At 39.9% G+C, this 26,562-nt stretch overlaps 1 protein-coding gene and 1 non-coding gene across 2 annotated transcripts in view; both read left to right on the forward strand.

The window, feature by feature from the left end:
- The window catches only part of CHMP3 (charged multivesicular body protein 3), a 59,965-nt gene extending 35,313 nt beyond the window's left edge, over window positions 1–24,652 (forward strand). Inside the window, exons 4-6 of the mRNA XM_003816557.6 lie at window positions 17,619–17,740; window positions 20,508–20,622; window positions 22,147–24,652. Coding sequence (XP_003816605.1) covers window positions 17,619–17,740; window positions 20,508–20,622; window positions 22,147–22,292 — 383 coding nt within the window. The 3' untranslated portion in view covers window positions 22,293–24,652. The remainder of the gene's footprint in view (window positions 1–17,618; window positions 17,741–20,507; window positions 20,623–22,146) is intronic.
- LOC112438940 (U6 spliceosomal RNA) lies at window positions 12,709–12,813 on the forward strand. Its single transcript, XR_003027257.1, has one exon. It is a non-coding gene; the product is annotated as a U6 spliceosomal RNA (small nuclear RNA).
- Window positions 24,653–26,562: the final 1,910 nt, after the last annotated feature.

Raw genomic sequence — 26,562 nt, forward strand, 5'->3', positions numbered from 1 at the left:
AAGATTATCTTTTATTTATTTATTTTTGTTTTTTTTGAGATGGAGTCTTTCTCTGTCACCCAGGCTGGAGTGCAGTGGTGTGATCTCGGTTAAATGCAATCTGCACCTCCCAGGTTCAAGCGATTCGCCCGCCTCACCCTCCCAAGTAGCTGGGATTACAGGTGCCCACCACTACTCCCAGCTAATTTTTGTATTTTTAGTAGAGACGGGGTTTCGCCATGTTACCCAGGCTGGTCTCAAACTCCTGACCTCAGGTGATCTACCTTCCTCGGCCCTGCAAAGTGCTGGGATTACAGGCATGAGCCACCACTTCCGGCCTATCTTCACTTTTAAATGCCATGTTATTACAGCCCTAAAATGATGATTTTAGGCTCTTGAAATACTGGATATATCACCTAGATATGCCTTTTGATCAAACTGAGTATCAGTGCCATAAAGAAATAGTTTAATCCTGTCATGTTGAAAGCTCAAGTATTATTGTCTTTTATAGCCAGCTTGAAAAATTCAGATTCTCAATTTTTCCTGCAACATGCTCAAAAGACACATGTTCAGTTGACCATGATAAGCTTGTTTAAACATTTTTCACTCTTTCCTTATTGCTTATTTTGCCTTTTTCCCTCTACGAATAAAGCAGTGTATGCACAGCCTCTTTTTTTCCAATTGTGGAGATGAAAGCAGAGGATAATGTAATAAGTCTTTATGTACCTATTATACAGAACTAATAAAATTTATCTTTTTTTTTTTTTTTTGGTAGAGACGGGGTTTCACCATGTTGCCCAGGATGGTCTTGAACTCCTGAGCTCAAGTGATCCACTGCCTCAGTCTTCCAAAGTGCTGGGATTATAGTTGTGAGCCACTGCACCTGGCCCAGAACTAATAAAATTTAACATTTTGTTGTATTTGCCTGCTTCTATATTATATATATATAAAAAAAGCATTATTACAAAAGTGGAAGCTCCTTTAATACCCCTTCCCAGTTTCATTCTCTTCTCTCCCAACCTCTCCAGAGAAAACCACTATCATGAATCTTAAAATTTTTATGAATGGTATCATACTATAGATACCATTCTGCGTCTTTTTGCTCCATTTATCATTGTTTTTGAAATATGTTCATGTGGATAAATGTAGGCAGGGTGCAGTGGCTCATACCTGTAATGCCAGCCCTTTGGGAGGCTGTGGCAGGAGGATCACTTGAGCCAGGAGTTCAAAACCAGCCTGGGAAACATAATGAAACCCTGTCTCTATAAAACAAGACAAAACAAAACAACAGCAACCACAATAAAATTATCTATGTGTATGTATATATATATATATATAGAGAGAGAGAGAGAGAGAGAGAGAGCATGCTCTAGTCCATTGATTTGAACTACTAGATGAAATTACATTGATGTATCACATTTTATTTTTCTGTTCCCCTTTTGATGGATATTAAGGTTATTTTCAGTTTTTGCTGTGTGTAAAGGTTTAGGACAGTTGTATACTCAGAAGTAGAATTGCTAAGTAAGTAGCTGGGTTTAAATTTTGCTAGAATTACAAAATTGCTCTCCAAAGAAGCTTTACTAATTTATATTTCCAGCAGCAGTTCATGAGTTCTTTTTTTCCATACCTTTTCACCTTTTTGACTTGGTATTGTCAGACTTTTTTATTTTTGAGAAATGTTATCTTGTGTTAATAGTTCTCTCAGAGCTACTAAACTTGAGCATTCTCTTTTCTTTGCCCTTTCTTCCTGTGTCCTGATTCCAAAATACCTTTTCAGCCAGTTATCGTCATAGTAAGTAATCATTAGTCTGCATGCAAAAACTCTTTTATCATACACTTTCAGCAGTATACATAACAAAAGCTTCCCTGTGCACTGCACATAAGAGCCTATCGTTTAAATGTACACCCATAACAATATGTTAAGTTGTTCATTTCATATATACTGTAGCTTTACCAGAATTGAAAAGTAAAGTATTTGCTCTTTGGCCTCTGAATGTTAAGGTGCTCGAGGGCTCTATTCTAGATCCTCTGCACCTTTCCATCTTTACTCCCAGTAGTCGATCTTATCTAACCCCATGCCTTTAAATGCCATTGAGTTTTATCTTCAGGGCTGACTTTATCTCTAAGTGCGTAATTGGCATCTCCACTCAGATGTCTCAAGGGGTATCTCAAAATTGATATAAAAAAATCTTGATTTTCCTTTTCCCACCACTTTCTCTTCTTCCAGTCTTTCTACTATGAGAATTTTTTTTTATTTTAATTTTTGGCATCATTAAAAAATTAAACATATGTATACTCTGGGTTACATTATAATTGATGAGTTTCATAAGACTTGAATCCCCCATTTGCATTTTTGTTTATGAGGTTTGGTGTCAAATTTCACTGTGGCAATCCAGTGTGAAAAGAGCAAAACCCAACTTACTGTGTAAATGTCCTTGCCGAGGGAATCCCATCTGATGCAAGGATTTTAAGTAGTTTTTTTTTTTTTTTTTTTGAGACAAGGTCTCGCACTGTCGCCCAGGCTGGAGTGCAGTGGTGCCATCTCGGCTTGCTGCAACCTCAGTAGTCTTAATGGAGAAAAGCGGGAAAGGAGTCACCAGACAGATAGATGAGAACAGTATATATATGCATAGTTATCAAGTATTTTACCTGTAGCGTAACCCACATTATAAGTGGTGTTTTAGTTCAGCAAAGTATCACATGAAATTTACGTTGTTAATGTGAATTTCATTGATTTTGAAGTTTTTTGTATTTAATTTTGTTTTTGAAATAGTTTTATAATTGTACAATTATAGGCATTGGGAATTTTTACCCAATTAGTAAAATACACATAATTATAGCCAACAACAGAAAGTTATTGGTAACAGGGGAACTGTTAACATTTTATTTTTCTTCAGTGGAGGACTGAATCAGTAAATTATGATTTATTTAGGTTTCAGCATAGTATTCAGCTATAGAAAGATGTTAATGATGCATCATTTAATAAGAAAGCAAGTTGCAGAACAGTATATATAGCATGATAGCACTCTATAAATAAGTAGAGGATGTGTTTGTGTAGTTGTGTAAATAAATGATAAATGGATAAACAGAGGTCTGAAAAAGGTTCACTTCTGAGGAGAGAAGTTGGATTGTTTGAATCATCCTATATTGTTTTCTCTTTAACTTCTTATTATGGAAATTTTAAGCATATGCAAAAGCAGAGTGAATACCCAAATGAATCTCTATGTACCTATCACCCAGCTTAAACAATTGTCAACTCTTGGCTGATTTTACTGAATTTATATTCATCCCACCTAGTCCCTATATTTTCCTCTGGGAATCCATATACATTTATCCCTTGGTGTCCACAGGGGATTGGTTCCAGGATCCCCACAGATACCAAAATTTGTGGATGCTCAAGTCCCTTATATAAAATGAGGTAGTATTTGCATATAACCTACACATACCTTCCTGTATACTTTAACCTCTAGATTAATTATATAATACCTAATACAATGCAAATGCTATGTAAATAATAGTTATACTATATTGTTTAGGGAATAATGACAAAAAGCTTATACGTGTTTGGTACAGACACAGCCTTTCATTTTCGTTGTTGTTGAATATTTTTGATATTGAATATTTTGTTGTCTTTGGTTGGTTGAATTTACAAACACTGAACCCACAGATATGGAGGACCAACTGTAATTTCATCTATAAGTACTTACGTATGGATTTCTAAAAGAAAAGTGTTGTATCCTTCTATTCCTTGGTGCATCCTTTCAGTCCTGGGGACTTGTATCCTACAGTGCTTGGATGTGTGCATGTACATTGCCTTTGCACCGTATTTTCTGTTTCTTTCTGAAAGCAAACAGTCTTAGTTATTGGATTTCTCAGACTGTTCCTTTAATTTTCTTACCTTTCCCGTGTTCCATTTTGAGGATAATAATAGTTAGTACCTTCCTCATAAGCAGGTTGTGAGGCTCACTTCATTGCCTGGCATAGTAATTGCTGTATATATAGGTTCTAAATATTATCATCATTATGATCAATTTTGTCTGTGTAATCTACTTTCTGCAAAATTTCCTCAACTTTATTTTCCATTTTTTCTCATGAATTCTTTATTTTGGCTATCTTAACTTTAATTTTCAAGAAAGAGTTCTCAGTTTCTTATTTTTAAAAAAATCATTCCGTTCTTCCTCGTTGGTGCAGTATTGTCTTTTGTTAATGACAGTTGTCTTTTTGAAATTTTCTTACATTCTGTGTATTGTTTCTCAGAACTGCTTCTCCCAATCATCCTCTTCTTTCCTATCCCACTTCTCTTTTTAAAGAAAGAGGTGGGAGGGAGGGAGGCAGAGGAGAGAGTGGAAGGGAGGAGGGTAGGGGAAGCTAGATTTAAGTATAGACTTTCTGAGTACCTGCCCTCCCTCGTCTTTTCAGGCATATAGACTGAGCTACAAAAACCAAAATGTTAATTCATTTAATAAATATCTCTTTTAGCCCTATTATGTGCTAGGCATACTTCTGGGCACTGGGGTTAAAATCGTGAATATTACAGGCACAATCACTGCCCTCTAGGTATGGGGTAAATTGCAGATGATTGAAGAAATATAATACAAAATAAAAATAATAAATTTAATAATCAAATGGATATTTATAATTGCTTACTGTGATATGCACTAGGAGAACGTGAAAGAGAAATGTAGAGTCAGGGATGGCTCCTTTCAGGCACTGATGAATCCTGAAAGAAGATGAACTATTAAGTTTGTGGGGGTGTGGGAAGTGGTGTGCCAACTTGGATGGCTAGCATGTGTGAAGGCCCTGGGGCCAAAAAGAACTGTGCATTCCCAACACAGAAGGAAGGTCTGGGAGGTTGGGTACCGAGCAAGTGGGAGGGATAGCTGGAGAGGATGGGCAAGGAGGTGAAGATGACAATTTTTACAGCCGTTAGGAGAGCAATGCTTCTCAAAGACAAGTTCAAAATAAGACGTGCTGTAGCCATGCAGATAAAGTGCAATGGGAGTTAAGAGGAAAAGTGTTTTGGAGAGAATCAGGGCAGCATCTGAGTGTAGAGGGATTAGGTATACAAAGGCACAGTTGAAATATTTCAGGCTATGTTCAGGAAACAGTTTGACAGGAATGCATGAAGGGGAGCAGTGGGAGGTGAGACTGGAAAGGTAAGTTGGAGTCAGAGTTCTGAGATATCAGGCTGAGGAATTTAAATTATTCTGTAGACATTTGAAAGCTTTAGCACATTATAAGCACAGAGCACAGGTGCAGGGAGGGACAGTGCAGTGTGATTGGAGGCAGTGGGACCTAAGAGGTAATGGAGTGGAGTAGGGGAATGGAATAGGTTAGTCTAGTGAGAATGGAGTAGAAGACAGAAGAACAGGTGCAGAGCGAAGGTATAAACAAGGCTGAGATGCTCTGAGCCTTTGAGCCTGGAAAGAGACTGCAGGGCCATTAACAGACACTGGAAACACAGGGAGAGGAACAGGTCTAAGAGAGGAATCTTCACTTGGGCTGACCAGACTAGCCCCAGGAAATCAGTGGCTATTTGGTTCACCTGGCTTCTGCAGCACCTAAGCTTTTGCTGGCAGGAAGGATTCCTAGACAGGGTTGTTGTGTTGGTTTATAGTGGAATGTTGCTTGTTGGGAGATTAAATACAGCAGAGTAGGTACGAGGATAGAACTTGGGACAAGGCAGGAAGGAAAAGGCTACATTTTGGGAGTGGAAAAAGAGAAAACTAAGTGTAACCAAAGTTCCTGAGATGTCTTTGTCATCTTTCTATGGCCCCATCCCACCCCTAGCGTGTTGCTGCGTTGAAAAGCCAAGATTTGACAAAGTCATTCCTCTTTCTTAAGATGTTCCCCTATTAAAATGCAGATGCCTCTGGGGAGGGGTAATCTATTCAGCCTTGTCACCTATTAATACATTGTCATGATTAGGTGCTTTCCAGGTGACAGCTTTCTGACAGCAGCTCCTTGCAGCGTAAGACAGATGATGAGTGTGTTTTGATTGGAAGAGAGGGTTAAGGGAGAGGTTCAAAGGTGGGGCAGGAAATAGAATTACCATATGCTCCAGCTATTCCACTTTTGGGATATACCCGAAAGAATGGAAGGCAGGGACTCAAATAGGTATTTGGATGCCAGTGTTCATAGCAGCAGCATTCACAATAGCCAAAAGGTAGAAGCAACCCAAGTGTCCATTGACAGATGAATGGGTAAACAAAATGTGATATGTCTGTATAATAGAATATTATTCAGCCTTAAAAAGGGAGGAAATTCTGACTTATGCTACAACAATATGGACGAATCTTGAAGGCATTATGCTAAGTGAAATGAGCACCTCAAAAAAGGATGAATACTACGTGATTCCACTTATATGATGTACCTTGAATTCTCAAATGTAGAGGCAGAAAGTAGAGTGTTGGTTGCCAAGGGTAAGGGGAAATGGGGATTGATTGAGTGATAGTACAGAGGTTCAGTTTGGGAAGATGAGAAAAGTTCTGGAGATGGATGGTGGTGATGGTTACACAAAAATGTGAATGAATGTACCTAATGCCACTTAACTATATACTTAAAAATGGATAAAAGTTACAAATTTTATGTTATATATAATTTTGGGTTAAAATAATGTATTTTATGTTATGTATATTTTACCATTAAAGCAGTGGGGTAGGTTTGAGTGCTGAGCTATCGTGGGATTCTGAGTGGCAGAGATGCATGAGAACTCCAAGCTCTTATATAGTTTTCATGCACGTCCATGTGAAGAGACCACCAAACAGGCTTTGTATGAGCAATAAAGCTGTTTATTTCACCTGGGTGCAGGTGGGCTGAGTCCGAAAAGAGAGTCAGCAAAGGGTGGTGGATTATCATTAGTTCTTATAGGTTTGGGGATAGGCGGTGAAGTTAAGAGCAATGTTTTGCGGGCAGGGGTGGATCTCACAAAGTACATTCGCAAGGGTGGGGAGAATTACAAAGGACCTTCTTAAGGGTGGGGGAAATTATAAAGAACCTTCTTAAGGGTGGCGGAGATTACAAAGTACATTGATCAGTGAAGGTGGGGCAGAAACAAATCACAATGGTGGAATGTCATCAGTGAAGGTTATTTTTACTTCTTTTGTGGATCTTCAGTTACTTCAAGCCATCTGGATGTATACGTGCAAGTCACAGGGGATGCGATGGCTTGGCTTGGGCTCAGAGGCCTGACAATAGTGATGACAGTGTGTCTAGAGGGACAGGCCATGCAATAAAAGGGAGGCCCAAGTAGGATAGTACATCCACCTAGCTACCATTGTCCTTTTGTTTTGTTTTGTTCTGTGCTTTGATTGGAGTACCTGAAAATGAATTTGCAAGGTATGGATCTTTGGGGTCAAGCATAATGTTTGTGAAATTTAAACCAATTTGTTGAATCAAAACACATTTTTAAAGACTGTTCTAGTATTTTTAACTTACGTGTTACAGACTTTGATATGATTTGGCTCTGTGTCTGCACCTAAATCTCATGTTGAATTGTGATCGAGTGTTGAAGGTGGTCCTGGTGGGAGATGATTGGATCATGGGGGTGGTTTCTAATGGTTTAGCACCATCCCCCTAGTGGTGTCTCATGATAGAATTCTCATGATCTGGTTGTTTGAAAGTGTATAGCACCTCCCCTATCTCTCTCTCTCTCTGTCTCCTGCCGGCCATGTGGAGATATGCCTGCTTCCCCTTTGCCTTCCACCATGGTGTAAGTTTCCTGAGGCCTCCCCAGAAGCAGAAGCCTGTACAGCCCACAGAACTGTGAGCTGATTAAACCTCTTTTCTTTATAAACAACCCAGTCTCAGGTATGTCTTTATAGCAGTGTGAGAATGGACTAATATTGACATTGCTTTTAAAAATGCTACAGAAATATATAAAATAAAAGTAATTGTTCACCAATTTCTTTGTCTTGGCCTCAGCCCCCTTACCCACTGATAACTACTATTCAAGTGCTGTATGAACTGTCCTGCAGTTTGCTTTTGTTAGTCTAACATTATGTCATTTTATACATACCACACACATTTATTACTCAGGTCTACAAATTTGAGCCGTTAAATAAACGAATTTTGCATTTAATATTAAATTGTGATCTAGCATATATAAGATTAAAATTCAGTTTCTTTAAGGCTTGCTGAATAATAAGTAATCTCCTAAAATAAATACTTATCTGTGTCATGTATTGTTCATGATGTGTTTATTCAAGGGTTTTAAGTTTTCCACTCCAAAACTTTCACAGATTTAAATTCTACAGTTCATAATTGTCTTTTTCAAATGAAATATTTTCCCCTGCATAAACAAAATACAACATTAAATGAAATTTTTAAAGGGAGTGAAAATCATCTGCCTTCCTCACAAATTGATTGTTTCATATTTTAGTTGTTATTCATATGAATGTTTATTTTACACTGTATGAATGTTTATTTTCATTATACTCATATACTCATATGAATGTTTATTTTATACTCTGTAAATACCATATAAAAACACATCATTGGCATTAAGTGAGAGTGACATGAGGCAGTCTTCCCTCTAGAATTTTAAAGTCCAATTCCTGTTAGCAAGCTGGATCCTCAGAAACCCTTTTCCGTCCTCCAGTTTCTTCCCACAGAAATGGCTTTGCTGAGCTGTTTTCATAGTATTCCTTTGCTTTTTTTTTTTTTTTTGAGATGAAGTTTTGCTCTTGTTGCCCAGGCTGGAGCGCAATGGCACAATCTTGGCTCACTGCCACCTCTGCCTCCTGGGTTCAAGTTACTCAGCCTCCCAAGTAGCTGGGATTACAGGTGCCCACCACCATGCCTGGCTAATTTTTGTATATTTAGTAGAGATGGGGTTTCACCATGTTGAGGAGCCTGTTCTTGAACTTCTGACCTCAGGTGATCCACCTGCCTGGGCCTCCCTAAGTGCTGGGATTACAGGCGTGAGCCACCGCGCCCGGCCCTCCTTTGCTTTTTTATGGTGCATAAGAAACAGCCACATGGAGATTATTTCTATAACGTCTATACAATCAGTGGTGCAGTCAATAAAGATTATATACTTTAATATTCCTTAATATTAAAAGCCATGGAATAAATTTATCTTAGAACTTAGCCTGAAAAAAAGTCTTTCCCAGTGAAACAGTGTTGCTTTTACCAGTGAGTGTCCTGCAACCCAAAACATGATTAACTTTCATGTTTTAGCTGTTGAGATACTCACAGCTAAACTTAATCTCAGTTGCAGTAGCTTTTATTAGCCTACGCCACTGATTCTCAACTAGGGGCATTTTTGCCCCTTGGGGGACATTTGGCAGTATTTGGGGCCATTTTTGGTTGTCACAACTAGGAGGAAAAGGGGTGCTGCTACTGGCATCTAGTGGGCAGAAACCAGGGCTGCTGCTAAACACCCTAGAATGCATAGAACAGCTGCCTCCAACAAAAGAATTACCCAGCCCAAACTGTCAATAGTGTGGTTGTTGAGATACTCCAGCCCACATTTATGGAATCAACTCACACTTTTGAGCTTTTTTTATTTTATTGTATCTGCCATATACATCTTTTTAATAAACTGCTTCAAGTTATTTTTTTTCAAGTGGAGGCATGTAAGTCATAAATAAACGTGACTTTAAATTTTTAAAGTTTCTGAAATGTACATGGTTTCAATATTCTTTTATGACATCCTTTTGGTTTTGGTTCACCATATTATAGAATGTTTGTACTATCTCCTTTTTCTTATGATTTTTATCTTTCTGTTCATTATTATTATGTGTTAGAGATTTCTTTGGAAATCATGATGTACCTTTTAACTTTTCTTTTTTCTTAACCTTGTTTCAAGGAAAAGTTGTCTTACTCTCAAGGGATTTTTACTTTTGAGGCTCAAATGTTTTTAATATCCCTTCTCTGAGCTTTCATTTGTCATTATTGTGAAATGTCATAAGATTTCATATTTTCTTATAATCTGATTCATTGTGTTTGTAAATGCCTGTTTTAAGTTGGCTTTTAAAACCCACACTGTTGGTCTAGTGTGTCAATATTTTTACTTCATTTTATTTTTGTGATAGGGTCTGTTGCCCAGTCAGGAGTGCAGTGGTGTGATCATGGCTCTCATAGCCTCAACCTCCGTGGCTTAGGTGATCCTCCCACCTCAGCCTCCTGGGTATCTGGGACTACAAGCACGAGCCACCTCACCCAGCTAGTTTTTTGTAGAGATGGGGTTTCACCATGTTGCCCAGGCTGGTCTCGGTCTCCTGTGCTCAAGTGATCCGCTTGCCTGGGTCTCTCAAAGTGCTGGGATTACAGGTGTGAGCCACTATGCCTGGCCCTATTTTTATTTGCTAATTTTTAAAAAATTTAACTGTAATTCCCATGAGAGCCTGTGATAGGTAGAGAGAATTCTCTGTTTTTGTTGCTCTCATTATTGGTGTCCAGATTCTTTTCAGAATATTTTCACTGGGTTCCACATCTACTGATTATGAAACTAATTTTTTTTTTTTTTTTTGAGACGGAGTCTTGCTCTGTCTCCCAGGCTGGAGTGCGGTGGCACGATCTCGGCTCACTGCAAGCTCCACCTCCCGGGTTCACGCCATTCTCCTGCCTCAGCCTCCCGAGTAGCTGGGACTACAGGTGCCCGCCACCACACCCAGCTAATTTTTTGTATTTTTAGTAGAGACCAGGTTTCACTGTGTTAGCCAGGATGGTCTCGATCTCCTGACCTCATGATCTGCCCTCCTCAGTCTCCCAAAGTGCTGGGATTACAGGCGTGAGCCACTGCTCCTGGCCATGAAACTAATTTTTTAGTTATTTTGCTTCCAGCGTTAGTTGTTGATATTACAACATGGTCATATTTATAGCAGAAATTGTTTTATGCATATAATATCCTTTTTTCATTTGTATCAGGTGTGGGAATGTAATGTTACTTTATTTTTATATGCTTTAATTTTTTTTAAATTAAGGCTTGTGTTTTTAGAAAATAGTAGACTCACATACGTGTAGTACACCTGTATTTGCAAGAAATAATACAGAGAGATTCTGTGTACCCTTCACCTAGTTTCCCCTGATGGTAACATCTTGCAAAACCAGAGTACAATCTCACAATCAGGATATTGGCATCGATGCAATCAAACTACAGAACATTTCCATAAATACAAGAATCCGTCATGTTGCCCTTGTATAGCCACACGTACTTTCCTCCCATCTCCACCTTCTCCTTAGCAGCCACTAATTCCCCATTTCTATAATTTTGTTACTTTAAGAATGTTGTATAAATGGAATTATGTAGTTATGTAACTTCTTGGGATTGGCTTTTTTCACTCAGCATACTTCTATGGAAATTAACTCAAGTGTTTACATGTATCCATAGTTCATTTCTTTTTATTGCTGAGTGGTATTCCATTATATGGATATACCAGTTTATTTAACCATTTACCCATTGTAGGCCTTCTCGGTTGCTTCCAGTTGTTGGCTATTATGAATAAAGCTGCTATAAAAGTGTACAGGTTTAAATTCCCACCAGCCAATGTATGAGTGATCCTGTTTTTCTGCATCTTCTCCAACATTTGTTGTTGTCACTATTTTTTATTTTAGGCATTCTGGTAGGTGTATGGTGCTGATTGTGGTTTTACTTTGCATTTCCATAGTGGCTAATCTTTTCATGTGCTTATTTGCCATCCGTATCTCCTCTTTGGTGAAATGATACTTCTCTACTTTTCTGTGTCTTCAAAATTCTCTTTGATGAAATGTTTAAAAGTGAACCCGTTTTTATTTCTGGTTTTTAATTTCTTTTCCTACATCAGTTGCTTTTTGTCACCAGTATGTGGATGTTCTGTCTGTAATTTAAAACACTGGGAGAATGAGCTTCTATTTCCTTCTCCCCACTTTTTGCCATATAAATTTTTCTTTTTCTTTTTTTTTTTTTTTTTTTTGAGACGGAGTCTTGCTCTGTCGCCAGGCTGGAGTGCAGTGGTGCGATCTTGGCTCACTGCAGTCTCCGCCTCCCGGGTTGAAGTGATTTTCCTGCCTCAGCCTCCTGAGTAGCTGGGATTAGAGGCGTGCGCCACCACACCCAGCTGGTTTTTGTATTTTTTAGTGGAGATGGGGTTTCACCATGTTGGCCTGGATCTCCTGACCTCGTGATCCACCCACATCAGCCTCACAAAATATTGGGATTATAGGGGTGAGCCACCACGCCCAGCCAAAAATTTTTTTTAAATAAAGAAATGTTCTGGAATTTTAATGATCAATACAAAAAAGAAAAGAGAAAACATATTTCTGACCCAATACTAAATCTTTCATTCTATGTAGGAGCACTTGAGTCTTTATAAAACCACCTCAGTGTTAAATTCATTTATTGTTTTTTTCAACAAATATTTGATTGTTGGCTGTGTCAGGCACAGTGCTAGGCACTGGGAATAAAATAGTGAGTTGTCCTCCAAATAAAAGGAATCTAGTGGCTGGGCACAGTGGCTTACACCTGTAATCTCAGCACTTTGGGAGGCTGAGGTGGGTGGATCACCTGAGGTCAGGAGTTCGAGACCAGCCTGGCCAACATAGTGAAACCCCACTTCTACTAAAAATACAAAATTAGCTGGCATGGTGGCGCACACCTATAATCCCAGCTACTCAGGAGGCTGAGGCAGGAGAATCGCTTAGAACCCGGGAGGCAGAGTTTGCAGTGAGCCGAGATCGCGCCACTGCACTCTAGCTGGGCAACACAGCGAGACTGTCTCAAAAAAAAGAAAGAAAGAAAGAAATCTAGTGTTCTCTTGGGCAGCACATTTACTAAAATTGGAACAATACTGAGAAGATTAATGTGGCCCTGCACAAGGATAAATACAAACTTCTGAAGCATTCCATTTTTTTTTTTTTAACTTTGTCCCCCAAGCCTATACAGTATGGGGCTGTCAGTGGGACTGGCACTCCACACTGAGGGAGGACCATGTGGAGAGACCCTGAAGTTGGAGAGAGCCTGAACCCAGAGAGATCTGCAGACAGGCCTGGGGTGGGGAAGGCATTTCAGCAAAAAGAGCTGTGACCAATGAAATGCTGCCCAGTTTATTTCATATTCCTCTCTGTGTAACTTTGATCTTTGTTGTTTTAAATGTGGTCAACTAGCTTTTACATTACTGACTTAGTAATGTTTTCTCTAGAATTTTAACCTTTTTTGGGGGATGTGGGGGAGGTTTTATAGTAAAATATATGTACGAAAATTTGCCATTTTAACCATTTTTAAGCAGGAAATTTGGCATTTTAATTAACATTTTAATTAAATATATAACGGTACTTTGAATGCTCTAGTCTTTTGAAGATTTTAGATAGGAATTTCTGTTTCAGTCTAACACATGCTTTCTGGGACTTTCTACCATTAAATAATGCTTTGTTTATAGATTGATTCTTTTATTCATTCAGCACCTATTTGTTGATTGCATTCTATGCATTCAACATATTGTTAACACAGTGGGACGCAGTCACTACCCTGATGCCATTTATATTTTAGTATATAATGTGTGTTCTTGGTTTTTGAATGTGGTATTTTAAGATTAAGCCACCCATGCCTATTGAATGTGAATCCACTGTGGTCTTAATGGGTTTGTACAGTCTATTTGAGGATAGTTTTATACTTTAAATAGCACGTGAGCTCATTAGAATGCTATCTGGCAACTCTATGATTAGAGTTTTGTTCAGACTTTAGAATTAGTGTTACATATACTTCATAAAATATAATGGATGATATTTTTGCTTTCTTTTGTTGTATTAACTAAGGAATATGTTCAGCAGCAAATAACGGAAAACTTGACCACCGTGGCTTATATTAGAGCAGAGTTGTGGAACTAGGCCTCTTTCACCTCTCATTGCCTGTCCCTGCTTCGAGCTGGTTATCTTGTACATGGGACATGGGCCTTTCCATCAGTGCTTTCTCAGAGTCAGGAGCTGACCAGCAGCACACCAAGGTGTGGTCATGCATCCTAACCAACTCTCACTCATCTGGGACATTCTTAAGATATATTTATAAACTGCTTCAGCAGTAGCACTTTATATTTGTATGTGTGTGAGAGTTTACAAAGCTCTTTGACATATGTGATCTCATTCAGTCTTCACGAATAAGGAAAACAATTCAGCTTGCTTAAGATGACAGTGAGGAAATGGCGGAGCTGGGGTTCAAACCCAATTATCTCTAGTCTAAGTCGTATGTGCACTAAAACAATCAGGCAGGAAAAAAGCCCAACGGCTCTCTGGCAGGTTGGTTTTGTAGATTCTGGATGGAATGCCTGATGCCAGGTGTTGCTGCAGTGGAGTCCTTTCAGTCTCATGATACAAATGGCAATCTTGAATGCAGACGACCCTTCTATTACTCTTGATTTCACCTTCAGGGTATAGTTGTTTTTATTTTTTAGTAAACTTATTTTTTGAGCAGTTTTAGGTTCACAGCAAAATTGAATAGAAAGTACAGAAAATCCACATACCCCTGCCCTCACACTTGCATAGCCTCAATCACTATCAACATCCCACACGAGAGTGGTACATTTGTTACAATCAGTAAGCCTCTATTTACATGTCATTATCACCCAAAGTCCATAGTTTACATTAGGATTCACTCTTGGTGTTGTACATTCAATGGGTTTGGACACATATATAATGATATCCACAATTATAGTATCATACAAAATAGTTTCACTGCCCTAAAAATTCTCTGTGCTCTGTTTATTCATCTTTTTTCTCTACTAACTCTTGGCAACCACTGATTTTATTACTGTCTCCATAGTTTTGCCTTTTCTAGAATGTCATATAGTTGGAATCATACAATATGTAGCCTTTTCAGACTGGCTTCTTTCACTTAGTAATATGCATTTAAGTTTCTTCCTTGTCTTTTCATGGCTTGAAAGCTCATTTATTTTTAGTACTGGATAATATTCCATTGTCTGGACGTACCAGTTTGTTTATCCGTACACCTGCTGAAAGACATCTTGGTTTCTGACAAGTTTTGGCAGTTATGAATAAAGCTGCTATAAGACATCTGTGTGCAGGTTTTTCTGTGGACATATTTTTAATTCATTATGATAACTACCAAGCTACCAAGGAGCACACTTGCTGGATCATATGGTAGGTGTGTGTCTGGCTTTGTCTTCCAAAGTGGCTGTACCATTTTGCATTCCCATCAGTAATGAATGAGAGTTCCTGTTGCTGCACATTCTCGCCAGCATTTGGTATTGTCAGTGGTCTGGATTGGGCCATTCTAAGGGGTTTTTAGTGGTATCTCATTGTTTTAATTTACAGTCCCCAAATGACATAAGATGTTGAACGTCTTTTCATATGCTTACTTGCCATTTATATTAATATATCATGTTGGTGAGTTATCTGTTCAGGTCTTTTGCCCATTTTTAAGTTCAGTTATTTTCTCATTATTGAGTTTTACGAGTTTTTTGTATGTTGTGGATAGCAGTCCTTTATCAGATATGTCTTTTGCGAATATTTTCCTGCAGCTTGGGGCTTGCCTTTTCATTCTTTTGAAGGTGTGGCTATTTTTATTATGAAATAATTTTTACCTGCCACACCTTCTTTTTTCGTTTTTCCTTTTGGAACATAGGAAATACATTTTTTAAATACCTGTCTTAGTTTCTTTTGTGCTGCTATAGCAGAATACCTGAGACTGAGTAATTTATTCAGAGTAGAATTTTATTTCATGCAGTTCTGGAGACTGGGAAGTTCAAGATCAAGGTGCTGGCAGGGTTGGTTGTCTGGTGAGGGCTGCATTTTCTGGAGGGTAGGCATGCTGTGTTCTCACGTGGCGGGAGGAAGGGCAACGGAGAACGAACTGCCTCCTGTAGGCCCTTTTCTCAGGGCACCTAATCCATCCAGGAGGGTGGAACCTCATGCCCTAATCACCTCTTAAAAACTCCACCTCTTAATACTATCACAGTGGCAACACCTGAATTTTGGAGGGACGTATTCAAACCATAGCAACCACCTTTGTCTTGAGTCTCAAGTGTACAACATACAATTAGTCTGGCCTTTTAAAAATCCACTTACCTAATCCATTTTGATTGGTTATCAACTTGAGTGTTTTTGTAATAAGTTTTATTTCTAAGTTTATTTTTGTGTCCCCTTTTTCCTACAACATTGACTCTTCCCTTCTTGTACCTTCTAATAATCAGAAATTTATACCTTTTTCAGAATACAAATGATTCAGTGTTTAAATACTTCTCTAGTCACAGTTTTTTCCATGTCTCCCATCTGTTTACTTATTTTCACTAATTCAGCCCAAAAATGTTTACTGAACACATACCATGTTCAGGTACTCTCTCTGGGTTACAGACTCAGGATGCAAATAATAATACAACTTATAATATGTATAAGGATGTATCAGGATGCAAATTATAAAATAATAATACAACTACAGGCTCATGTAGACATCAGGCTTTATAAACAAAACTGGATGGAATTTGCTTTATTTTTGCCCTTTTCTTCCCATCTTTATATAATCAATAGTAATTTTTAACTTTTTATAAATTTATAAAATTTTATAAATTTATAAAAGTAAATTTATAAAATTTTGTAAATTTATAAAAGTAAATTTATAAAATTTTATAAATTTATAAAAGTAAATTTATAAAAGTAATTATAACTTTTTTATCATTTTAATGGCATATGTAATTTGTTGCTTATTTCAGCCTCACAGATTCTTGGCACTTCCTCTGTCATTCTACTAATATTAATAAATATTTTACTTTCCCATTTCAGTGTTAAGAGAAATGAAGTGTTCTCTGCAACTAGCAAACTCCCTTACTCCTTTAGAAAAATCACAGTGCTATAAATGTCAGACAGGCATTTCTCTGGTCACTCTTGTTTCCCCTTAGATGTGAAAGCTTCCTAGGGTCTGGATTCCACCAGAGGTAAACCTGTAGTGACTCCTGGTTTAGCCAGGAGGAAGGAAGTCTGTGTGCCAGTTTTAGGGAACAGCTTGTATATGACAGCTCTCAGAACTTCAAGTCTCATGAAATTCCAAAACAGGTTTATTAGATGGTTGCCAACTCTTTGACATGTTAAAGACATTGAGGGTGGGGCAATGATCTTTTGATACTACCGTGATTTCTTATAAAGAAGATTGTAGTAGGCATACAATCTCAGACTACAGAAGGTTTTTCTCTAGTAAGGAACCACCTCACACTGACACACATACACATATTCACTGTATCTGTCCTAGTTTCTCTCATTTTTCTGAGGACCAATGATAAGCTGGCTCCATACTGAACAGATACTGTCCATAGGCTGGTGTGTGGGGAGCTCTGCTCGGGTCCTGAAGCCTTCTCTTTCCTAGTGTGGCCTTTACAAGGTCTGGAGCTCTTTCTCCCATTTGTGATTTTCCTGGGTGTCACAGTTACTCCAAGCTGGCTTCCTTTCCTAAAAGTCAAGAGTGGCTTCAGGCCACTCTCCAGATTGGTCATGTGGTGTGCATGCTCATTGAATTCACATCAGTAGTAACCCAGATAGCATACAATTTAGGAAAGTCAATCTCTTGGTCAACTAGCACAGTAATTAATTTAAAGGCACACAAATAACTTCGGGAGTCCATCTGCTACTGCTGTCATTTATTGGAATGGCTCATAATTTGGCTGTCTCTCTTTATTCCATCCTGTTGAACAATCCTGACTGTACACATTCTCTTTCAGCGGTCTTGCGAGTGGCTGGTTCCCTGCAGAAGAGCACAGAAGTGATGAAGGCCATGCAAAGTCTTGTGAAGATTCCAGAGATTCAGGCCACCATGAGGGAGTTGTCCAAAGAAATGATGAAGGTGACTTGGGGCTAGCCCTGCTTTCCTTTCCAAACCCCAGAGTCACTCTAAACAAGTAACAGGGGGCTAGGGATGAGGGTGGGTGGGGATGAACAGACTACACCTGCTAGACAGAATTAATTTTAAGGAGTAGCTGTTAACATTGATTGAAACCATTTGAGCTCAGCATAGCAGAGGCTGGGTCAGATTGCCAGAGTGTTCTGTAGAAGAAGCAAAAGTCTACCCAGAGCTCTAGAGGAGGTGGGGGATCCAAGGAGCAACCATTTAGGGATCAAGGAAATAAAGTTTGCAGGGTCCAACACAGGCAAGGAGATGGAAAGAAACTTGATTTACAAAAACAGGCAGAGACCGTATTTGGCCTGCAGCAGCTGTAGTTTGCTGATCCCTGTTTTAAACTAAAAAAGGAGAGACTGAGAATCAAATACAAAGTGCGTAAATACCTGCCACCCCCAGGATCAGGGTCTGGCAAGGACCTGGACTCGTGGCCCTCAGACAAGGACAGGGGTAAAGAAGGCATTGCTGCCGAGCCCCGGCAGCCACATACTGTCCTATCTCCTAGTCTGTTCTTCTAGCCATCTTGAGAGGTAGGGATTTTTGTCCTCGTTTTACATAGACAGAAACTGAGCTTTTGGGTCATCAGGTAGTTTCCCTAAGGTCACCTTGGTTGTAAGTGAAGATATGGAGTTGGGGCACTGCGGTCTGACCTTATCACGTGAGTTGTCACAGAGGAAATGAGGATGGGAGGTCCCTCACACAGATGCTGTTTCATGCTTCAGACCTGTGGCTGACAACCAAGAGTGTACACCTCAAATTCTTGTATAGAGGCTGTGCATAGAAATCACCTCCCTTCCTCTCAGGGAATGTCATTTATGAACTTGAATTATGTACAGGGTTTAGGGCATGGGAGAGAGGGGCTGGAAAAGAAAATTGCAGAAAAACGACATAGAAAGCCCAGGGCCCAGGTTGTTTGAATGAGAACTCCTTGGGCAGTAGCAGTAAGGAAGGAACTGGGTCAGGAGGGTATGTCCTTTACAAATAGCATGTAGGTGTCTTGCCCCCAAGTTGGTGATCACTGTTCATCTAGAACCAGATAAGAAGATCATTCTTGGAGTGCCTTCAGGCTTGCTCATTTTAACTCAGCCACCAGGATCGGAGAGGGAAGCCTTTTTCAGAATCTGGGATCTTTTTCATAATGGTTTCTGAATACTGGGAGTAATACAGATTTGGAGGAAGGCTTGCGTGTAGTACATTCTGAAGGCCCCAGTAGGGGCTCAGCTCCTCAAGGGCAAGAACACATCTTAGTCATTCTGTTTATCCCAGGCCTATTGTGTGGCACAGAGCAGGACTTTGATGAATCGACGCTGATTGAATGAATAAATAAATGACAACTTCTACCTCCAGAGTGTGAAGGGCTATTACAATTAGGATTCTGGTGGACTCTTTTTAACCAATTAGCAAGCATTTATTGCACTTCTTTTATGGTAGCCCCCAGTACTAAGATGATCCCATTCAGGAAGGCCCTAGGGTTCCACCTGGGTGAACATGAATGTGAATTTATTTGTTCATTTTGGTTGGGAAGAACGGATCTGAGGATGGGCAGAATAGGGTGCTAGTTAGATTCAGGCAGGCAGGATAGAGGGTTGCTTTAAATCTGAACCCTTCAGCATAGTCACTGAGAATTGTACCCTGGCTGAGTACAAGGGAGCCAGGGCCAGAGCTGCTACATGTGACCTTCTGCTCCTTGAATCACCAAAACATCAAGGTACAAAGCAAGGGACTTAGTTTTTTCAGGTGGCAAGACAACCAGGATTTTCTTTTTCTAGCAACTTGTCAGAAACCTGAACCCATGCCCTCCACCACAGCCACTCAGCACCCCCAGTACCTGTTCTGCCCAGGGATGTCAGCAGCCCTCTTGTTGACTTTGGAGGTTGCTGTTCCGACCCTTTGCTTCAGTAACAAAGAACATTCAGTAGGGCCCTATCTGGGAGTTGAGGAACTGCTGAGCACAAAGACTGCAGGGCTAGGTTGGGTTGGGCCAGTGTTAAAGCCATTTGCTTGTGTCCTGCAGTGGTGCCATGCTGCCTTGAGAAGAGAGGAGGCTGACTGGCTGGCTCCTGCAGGCTGCCAGGCACAGGACTTCCAGAAAAGTGTCTGGCCTTTACCTTGTTGAGTCCAGAAATATTGTCTTAGTTCTCCCAGGAGTGGGTGATCAGATTTTGGTTAATTGATCCTTGCAGACCTACCAGATTACCCCATTCTGGCAGATGTAACCTGGACAAGCTGGAGTCCTCTTCAGGCCTTTTTTGGCTTTTACCCTGCTGTTGGCATTTTTTTTATCACGGCGTCTACTACGGCTCCAACCACTTTTCATACCATATTCCAACCCCTGCGTTCACGGATTATATTTGCAGTGTTAGGACAGATGCTTCCCAAAACAGCGCTGGAAATACACTCATCTGTCAGTGAGCTGTTTCTCAGGTGCTGCCATTATATTAAGTCTGGGTTACTTTAGGAAGCTCTGCTGACAGCCAGTAGTAGCACTCCCCACTCCTAGGGTGTTAAATTTAGAGAGCCGTTTCCCTTTGGGGCTTTTGCATTTCTGCAGGGAGGACAACATCCAGTGTTTCCTTTGGCCAGCTGTCTCGTGTGTCAGCTCTTGAAAGGATAGACTGGACTTAGGCTAGAGCTCGGTCTAGGTGATGTGTAGGGTGTCTGATGGGAACAGATTTAACAGTTGACCGAAGTGACATATTTATTCTGTGTTTAGGCTGGGATCATAGAGGAGATGTTAGAGGACACTTTTGAAAGCATGGACGATCAGGAAGAAATGGAGGAAGAAGCAGAAATGGAAATTGACAGAATTCTCTTTGAAATTACAGCAGGTATGACCGTGAGATCCATCCTTTCTCCTCTTTTTATGGCCATTCTTCCTTCATTCACTAAATTAGCTAGTAGCTTTTTCTTTAGACATTAACTCCCTTCTACATTTTTAACGTTTTACACTGTGCAGCTTATTTCTTGAAAAGTAAGCACAATATCTATAACCATCTTTTCAAAAACACAATTCTTAAAATTTTTAGAGTTTGCATGATTTTAAAGGAAGATACTGCTCTCATATACTGCTGTTGGGATTTTAAACTGGTGTAGACTTTCTTGAAAGCAATTTGGCCATAGCCATTCAAAAGCCCTTGCCTTCGCCAAGTGCGATGGCTCACGCCTGTTATCCCAGCACTTTGGGAGGCTCAGGTGGGGGATCGCTTGAGCCCAGGAGTTTGAGACCAGCCTGGGCAACCATAGCAAGACCGCATCTCAAAAAAATATATATTAAAAAAAAAATTTGACCTAACAGATTGACTTCTGGGAGTTTAATGAAATAATTAAGAATGTGCTGAAATATTTAATTCAAGGATGTCTGTAGTAGCATTATTTATAAAAATGAAACGTTTGAAGGCCAGGTGCAGTGGCTTATGCCTGTAATCCCAACACCTTGTGAGGGAGGCTGAGGCAAGTGGATTGGTTGAACTCAGGAGCCCAGCCTGGGCAACATGGTGAAACCCTGTCTCTACAAAAAATATAAAAATTAGGTAGGTGGGTGTGGTGGCGCACACCTTAGTCCCAGCTGCTTGGGAGGCTGAGGTGGGAGGATTGCTTGAGCCCAGGAGGTCCAGGCTGCAGTTGGCCATGATCGCACCACTGCAGTCCAGCCTGTCTCAAAACAAACAAAAAAAAAGTTCGAAACAAACTAAATGCCTAATAAAATCATTTGTGTTATATTTATTTTAATGGAATACTATATATTGTGATAGATGGTATAGAAATATACTCGTTAACATGGAATGATGTTTACAATATGTGAATAAAGCCTTTTTACTGAAATACATACTTTTGTGTAAAAACATGTCTGTAGAAGTCTGGAAGGGAGTTGATAAAAATAGTAATCTCCAAGTGATGGTTAATGAGTTTTTAAACTTTATTTTTACTTCTAGATTTTCTGAGTTTTATGTTTAATTTAAAAAATGGTGGGGTTTAATTTTTATTAGTTCATTTGTTGGGTTTAAGTTGTTGGGGAAAGGAAGACAGTTACTCCAAGAAAATATTTTGTGAAGATTTAGAAACAATTTAGTTTTATTCAGAAAGAAGATATAAAGTTTTCAGTAGCATTTAGGAATTTAGATTAGGAGCTTCAGAACCAAGATTCTTAAAATCCTTACAATTATTATGACTTTGGTATCATTACAGGTAGCTATTTGCACATTTCCCAGAGTGAGTAAAACCCCCCAAAAACAGCTTGCTGTACTGTCTCATTTTTGTATCTGGTCAGATTGGTCCAGGAATGAAAGGCAGGGAAGATTGAGGGGCTGCTTCCTTAAGCCAATGTGGTGTTCATCTTCGCTCTTTCTTTTCAGGGGCCTTGGGCAAAGCACCCAGTAAAGTGACCGATGCCCTTCCAGAGCCAGAACCTCCAGGAGCGATGGCTGCCTCAGAGGATGAGGAGGAGGAGGAAGAGGCTCTGGAGGCCATGCAGTCCCGGCTGGCCACACTCCGCAGCTAGGGGCTGCCTACCCCGCTGGGTGTGCACACACTCCTCTCAAGAGCTGCCATTTTATGTGTCTCTTGCACTACACCTCTGTTGTGAGGACTACCATTTTGGAGAAGGTTCTGTTTGTCTCTTTTCATTCTCTGCCCAGGTTTTGGGATCGCAAAGGGATTGTTCTTATAAAAGTGGCATAAATAAATGCATCATTTTTAGGAGTATAGACAGATATATCTTATTGTGGGGAGGGGAAAGAAATCCATCTGCTCATGAAGCACTTCTGAAAATATAGGTGATTGCCTGAATGTCGAAGACTCTACTTTTGTCTATAAAACACTATATAAATGAATTTTAATAAATTTTTGCTTTAGCACTTGGCCCCATTGTAGATTGCCCTGTGCAGTAAACTTTCAAGGTGTCGGCTGCCCCAGATTGCTTCATTTGCTGGGTGTGGAAAGAGTTGCTATGGCCAGGCATATGGGATTTGGAAGCTCAGCAGAAGTGACTTCTCTGTGGTTGCTGCTCCCCGGCTTTCACAGACATGGTATGGCAGCCATTCTTTTATCTATTTAACCAAGAGGATGCTGGGGAATTGTGCTGCTTGTCCTGTTGGCTGGTGGCTGTATTATGTCCTGGGGTGTGTATGTGGGTCTATTTAGAGCTTCTGTCCCTTCCTTCCCATTGCGAGTTGCACCCAGATGAGACAGCTGTAGTACTAGGTCTCTTTCACCTCTCATTGCCTGTCCCTGCTTCGAGCTGGTTGTCTTGTGCATGGGACATGGGCCTTCCTATCTGTGTTTTCTCAAAGTCAGGAGCTGACCAGGAGCACACTAAGGTGTGGTCATGCATCATAACCAACATTCACTCATCTGGGACATTCTTAAGATACATTTTTAAATCATTTCAGCAGTAGTACTTTGTATGTGTTGAGAGTTTACAGAGCTCTTTGACATACGCGATCTCAGTCTTTACAAATAAGGAAAACAGCTCAGTTTGGGAAGTATCAGAGCTGGGATTCAAACCCAGATCCTCTGGTCCAAGTTGTATATGCACTGAACTAATCAGGCAGGAAAAAAGCCCAGCCACTGTCTCACGGATTGTTTTTTGTATATTGTAGCAAAATCCTGAAACAATGGGGTCCTTCCAGTCTCATCATACAAAATGGCAATCTTGGCTGGGTGTGGTGGTTCATGCCTATAATCCCAGTGCTTTACAAGGCTGAGGCAGGAGGCTCTCTTGAGAATAGGAGTTCAAGACCAGCCTGGGCAACATAGCAAGATCCCGTCTCTCCAAAAAAAAAAAAAAAAATTTCATTTTTGAGTCCAGAGGACCCTCCTATTACTCTTGATTTCATCTTCAGAGTGTAGTTTAAAAATTATTTTAAATAAAGTATTTTTTTAAATCAGTTGTAGGTTCACAGCAAAAGTGGACAAAAAGAAATTTCTCATATATCCCCTGCCCTCACACATGCATAGCCTCCCACCACTGTCAATATCCCACACCAGAGTGGTACATTTGTTACAATCAATAAACCTCCATTGACACATCATTATCGCCCAAAGTCCATAGTTTACATGAAGATTCACTCTTGGTGTTGTACATTGTATGGGCTTAGACAAATGTATAATGATATCTACAATTATAGAATCATACAGAATAGTTTCACTGCCCTAAAACTTCTGTGCTTCACCTGTTCATCCCTTTCTTCCCTAATCCCCTGGCAACCACTTTAAAAAACAAATTAGGTTCAGGGGGTACATGTGCAGGTAAACTCGTGACAAGGGGGTTTGTTATACAGATTATTTAGTGACCCAGGTACTAAGCCTAGTACCCAATAGTTACTTTTCTGGTCCTGTCCCTTTTCCCACCCTCCACCCTCAGGTAGGCCCCAGTATGTTATTCCTTTGTGTCCATGTTAGTTCACTCCCACTTGTAAGTGAGAACATGGAATATTTGGTTTCCTGTTCCTGTGTTAGTTTGTTAAGGATAATGGCCTCCAGCTCCATCCATGTTCCTGCAAAGGACATGATCTTTCTTTGGCAACCACTTTTTACTGTCGCCATAGTTCTTCCTTTTCTAGAATGTCATATTGGAATCATATAGTATGTAGCCTTTTCAGACTGGCTTCTTTCACTTAATAATATGCAATTAAGGTTCCTCCATGTCATTTCATGGCTTAATAGTGCATTTATTTTTAGCACTGAATAATACTCCATTGTCTAGATGAATAGTTTATCCATTCACGTATTGAAAGACTTCTTGGTGGTTTCCAGGTTTTGGCAATTATGAATAAAGCTGTTGTAAACATCTTTGTGCAGGTTTTTCTGTGGGCATGTTTTTAATTCATTTGAATAAATACCAAGAGCTTCAGTGCTGGATCATATGGTTTGTCTCGTTTGACTGTCAAAGTGTACTGTTTGCATTCCCACCAGCAATTAATGAGTTCCTGTTGCTCCACACCCTCACCAGCATTTGGTGGTGTAAGCGTTCTGGGTTTTGGCTATGCTAATGGTTATGTGGTGGTACCTGATTGATTGACATTTGCAGTTCCCTCATGACATATGTTGAACATCTTTTCATATGCTTGCTTCTTGGTAAGTTGTCTTTTCAGGTCTTCTGCCTGTTGTTTAATTGGGTATTTCTGATTATTGAATTTTAAGTGTTGTCTATTTTGGATAACAGTCCTTTATCAGATGTGCCTTTTGCAAATATTTTATCCCAGTCTGTGGTTTGTCTTCTCATTATCTTGACAGTGGCTTTCACAAAGCAGAAGTTTTTATTTTTATTGAAATCCAGCTTATCTGTGTTTTTCATGGATTGTGCCTTTAGTGTTGTATTTTAAAAAATCATCACCAAACCCACAACCATCTAGATTTTCTCCTGTTATCTTCCAGGAATTTTGTGTTTTACATTTAGGTCTGTGATCTACTTTGAGTTAATTTTTATGAGGGTGTTAAAGTCTGTGTCTAGATTGATTTCTTTTTTTTTTTTTTTTGCATGTGCATGTCCAGTTGTTCACCATTTGTTGATGTTGAAAAGACTTCTTTTGAGACAGGGTCTCACTCTGTCGACCCATGCTGGAGTGGAGTGATGCCATTTTGGCTTACTGCAACCTCTGCTTCCTGGGCTCAAGTGATCCTTCCCCTGGTGTATGCCATCATGCTCAGCTAAATTTTAAAGGTGTTTTTGTAGAGATGAGGTTTCACTATATTGCCCAGGCTGGTCTCGACCTCCTGGACTTAAGTGATCCTTCCTCTTTGGCCTCCCAAAGTGCTGGGATTACAGGCATGTGCCACTGCCCCAGCCAAGAATGTCTTTTCTCCATTGTATTGCGTTTGCTTCCTTGTCAAAGATCAGTTGACTATATTTGTGTGGGGCTATTTCTGGGCTCCCTATTTGTTTCCAGTGATTATGTCTATTTTTTCACCATTACCACCCTATCTTAATTACTGTAGCTTTATAGTGAGTCTTAAAGTTGGGTAATATCAGTCTTCTGACCTTTTTCTCTTTCAATATTGTGCCAGCTATTCTGGGTCTTTTGCCTCTCCATGTAAACTTTAGAACCAGTTTGTCAGGATCCACAAAATACTTTGCTGGGTTTTGATTGGGATTGCATTGAATCCACAGGTCAAGTTGGCAAAAACTGACATACAGCAATGCCAGTTTATTGTTTTATGATAGTCTTAATCCAGCTAGTTTCTTCACAGGATGATGTTGGAAATATGGGATGCTCATAATCCCTGAATATTTTTTAGGTGGATAATTAAACTTTTTCTGGGTGGATGGTTGGATAGCCAGAATAGTAATAACCTCTCTTCCAGCCACTCAAAGAAAATAATATAAACGTAGGGTTGGTTTAATTGTTGAGAGGTCATGTTTTTTCCATTCTTGCTCTCAGGTAAGGAAAGAGCACTGTTGGTTCACGCATTCCTTTTTCCCTCATACACTTTGTTGGGCACTGATATGGTTTGGCTCTGTGTTCCCACCCAAATCTCATGTTGAATTGTGATCCTGAGTGTTGGAGGTGGGGCCTCGTGGGAGATGACTGCATCATGGGGGCGGATTTTCCCCTTGCTGTTCTCATGATAGTGAGTTCTCATGAGATCTGGTTGTTTAAAAGTGTATAGCACTTCCTGCTTCACTCTCTCCCACTCCACCATGTGAAGAAGGTGCCTTTGCCCTTCCGCCACGACTGTGTTTCCTGAGGCCTCCCCAGCCATGCCTCCTGTACAGCCTGTGGAACTGTGAGTCAAACCTCTTTTCTTCATTAATTACCCACTCTCAGGTG

The sequence above is a fragment of the Pan paniscus genome, chromosome 12 (genome assembly GCF_029289425.2).
Source record: "Pan paniscus chromosome 12, NHGRI_mPanPan1-v2.0_pri, whole genome shotgun sequence".
Lineage (NCBI taxonomy): Eukaryota > Metazoa > Chordata > Mammalia > Primates > Hominidae > Pan > Pan paniscus.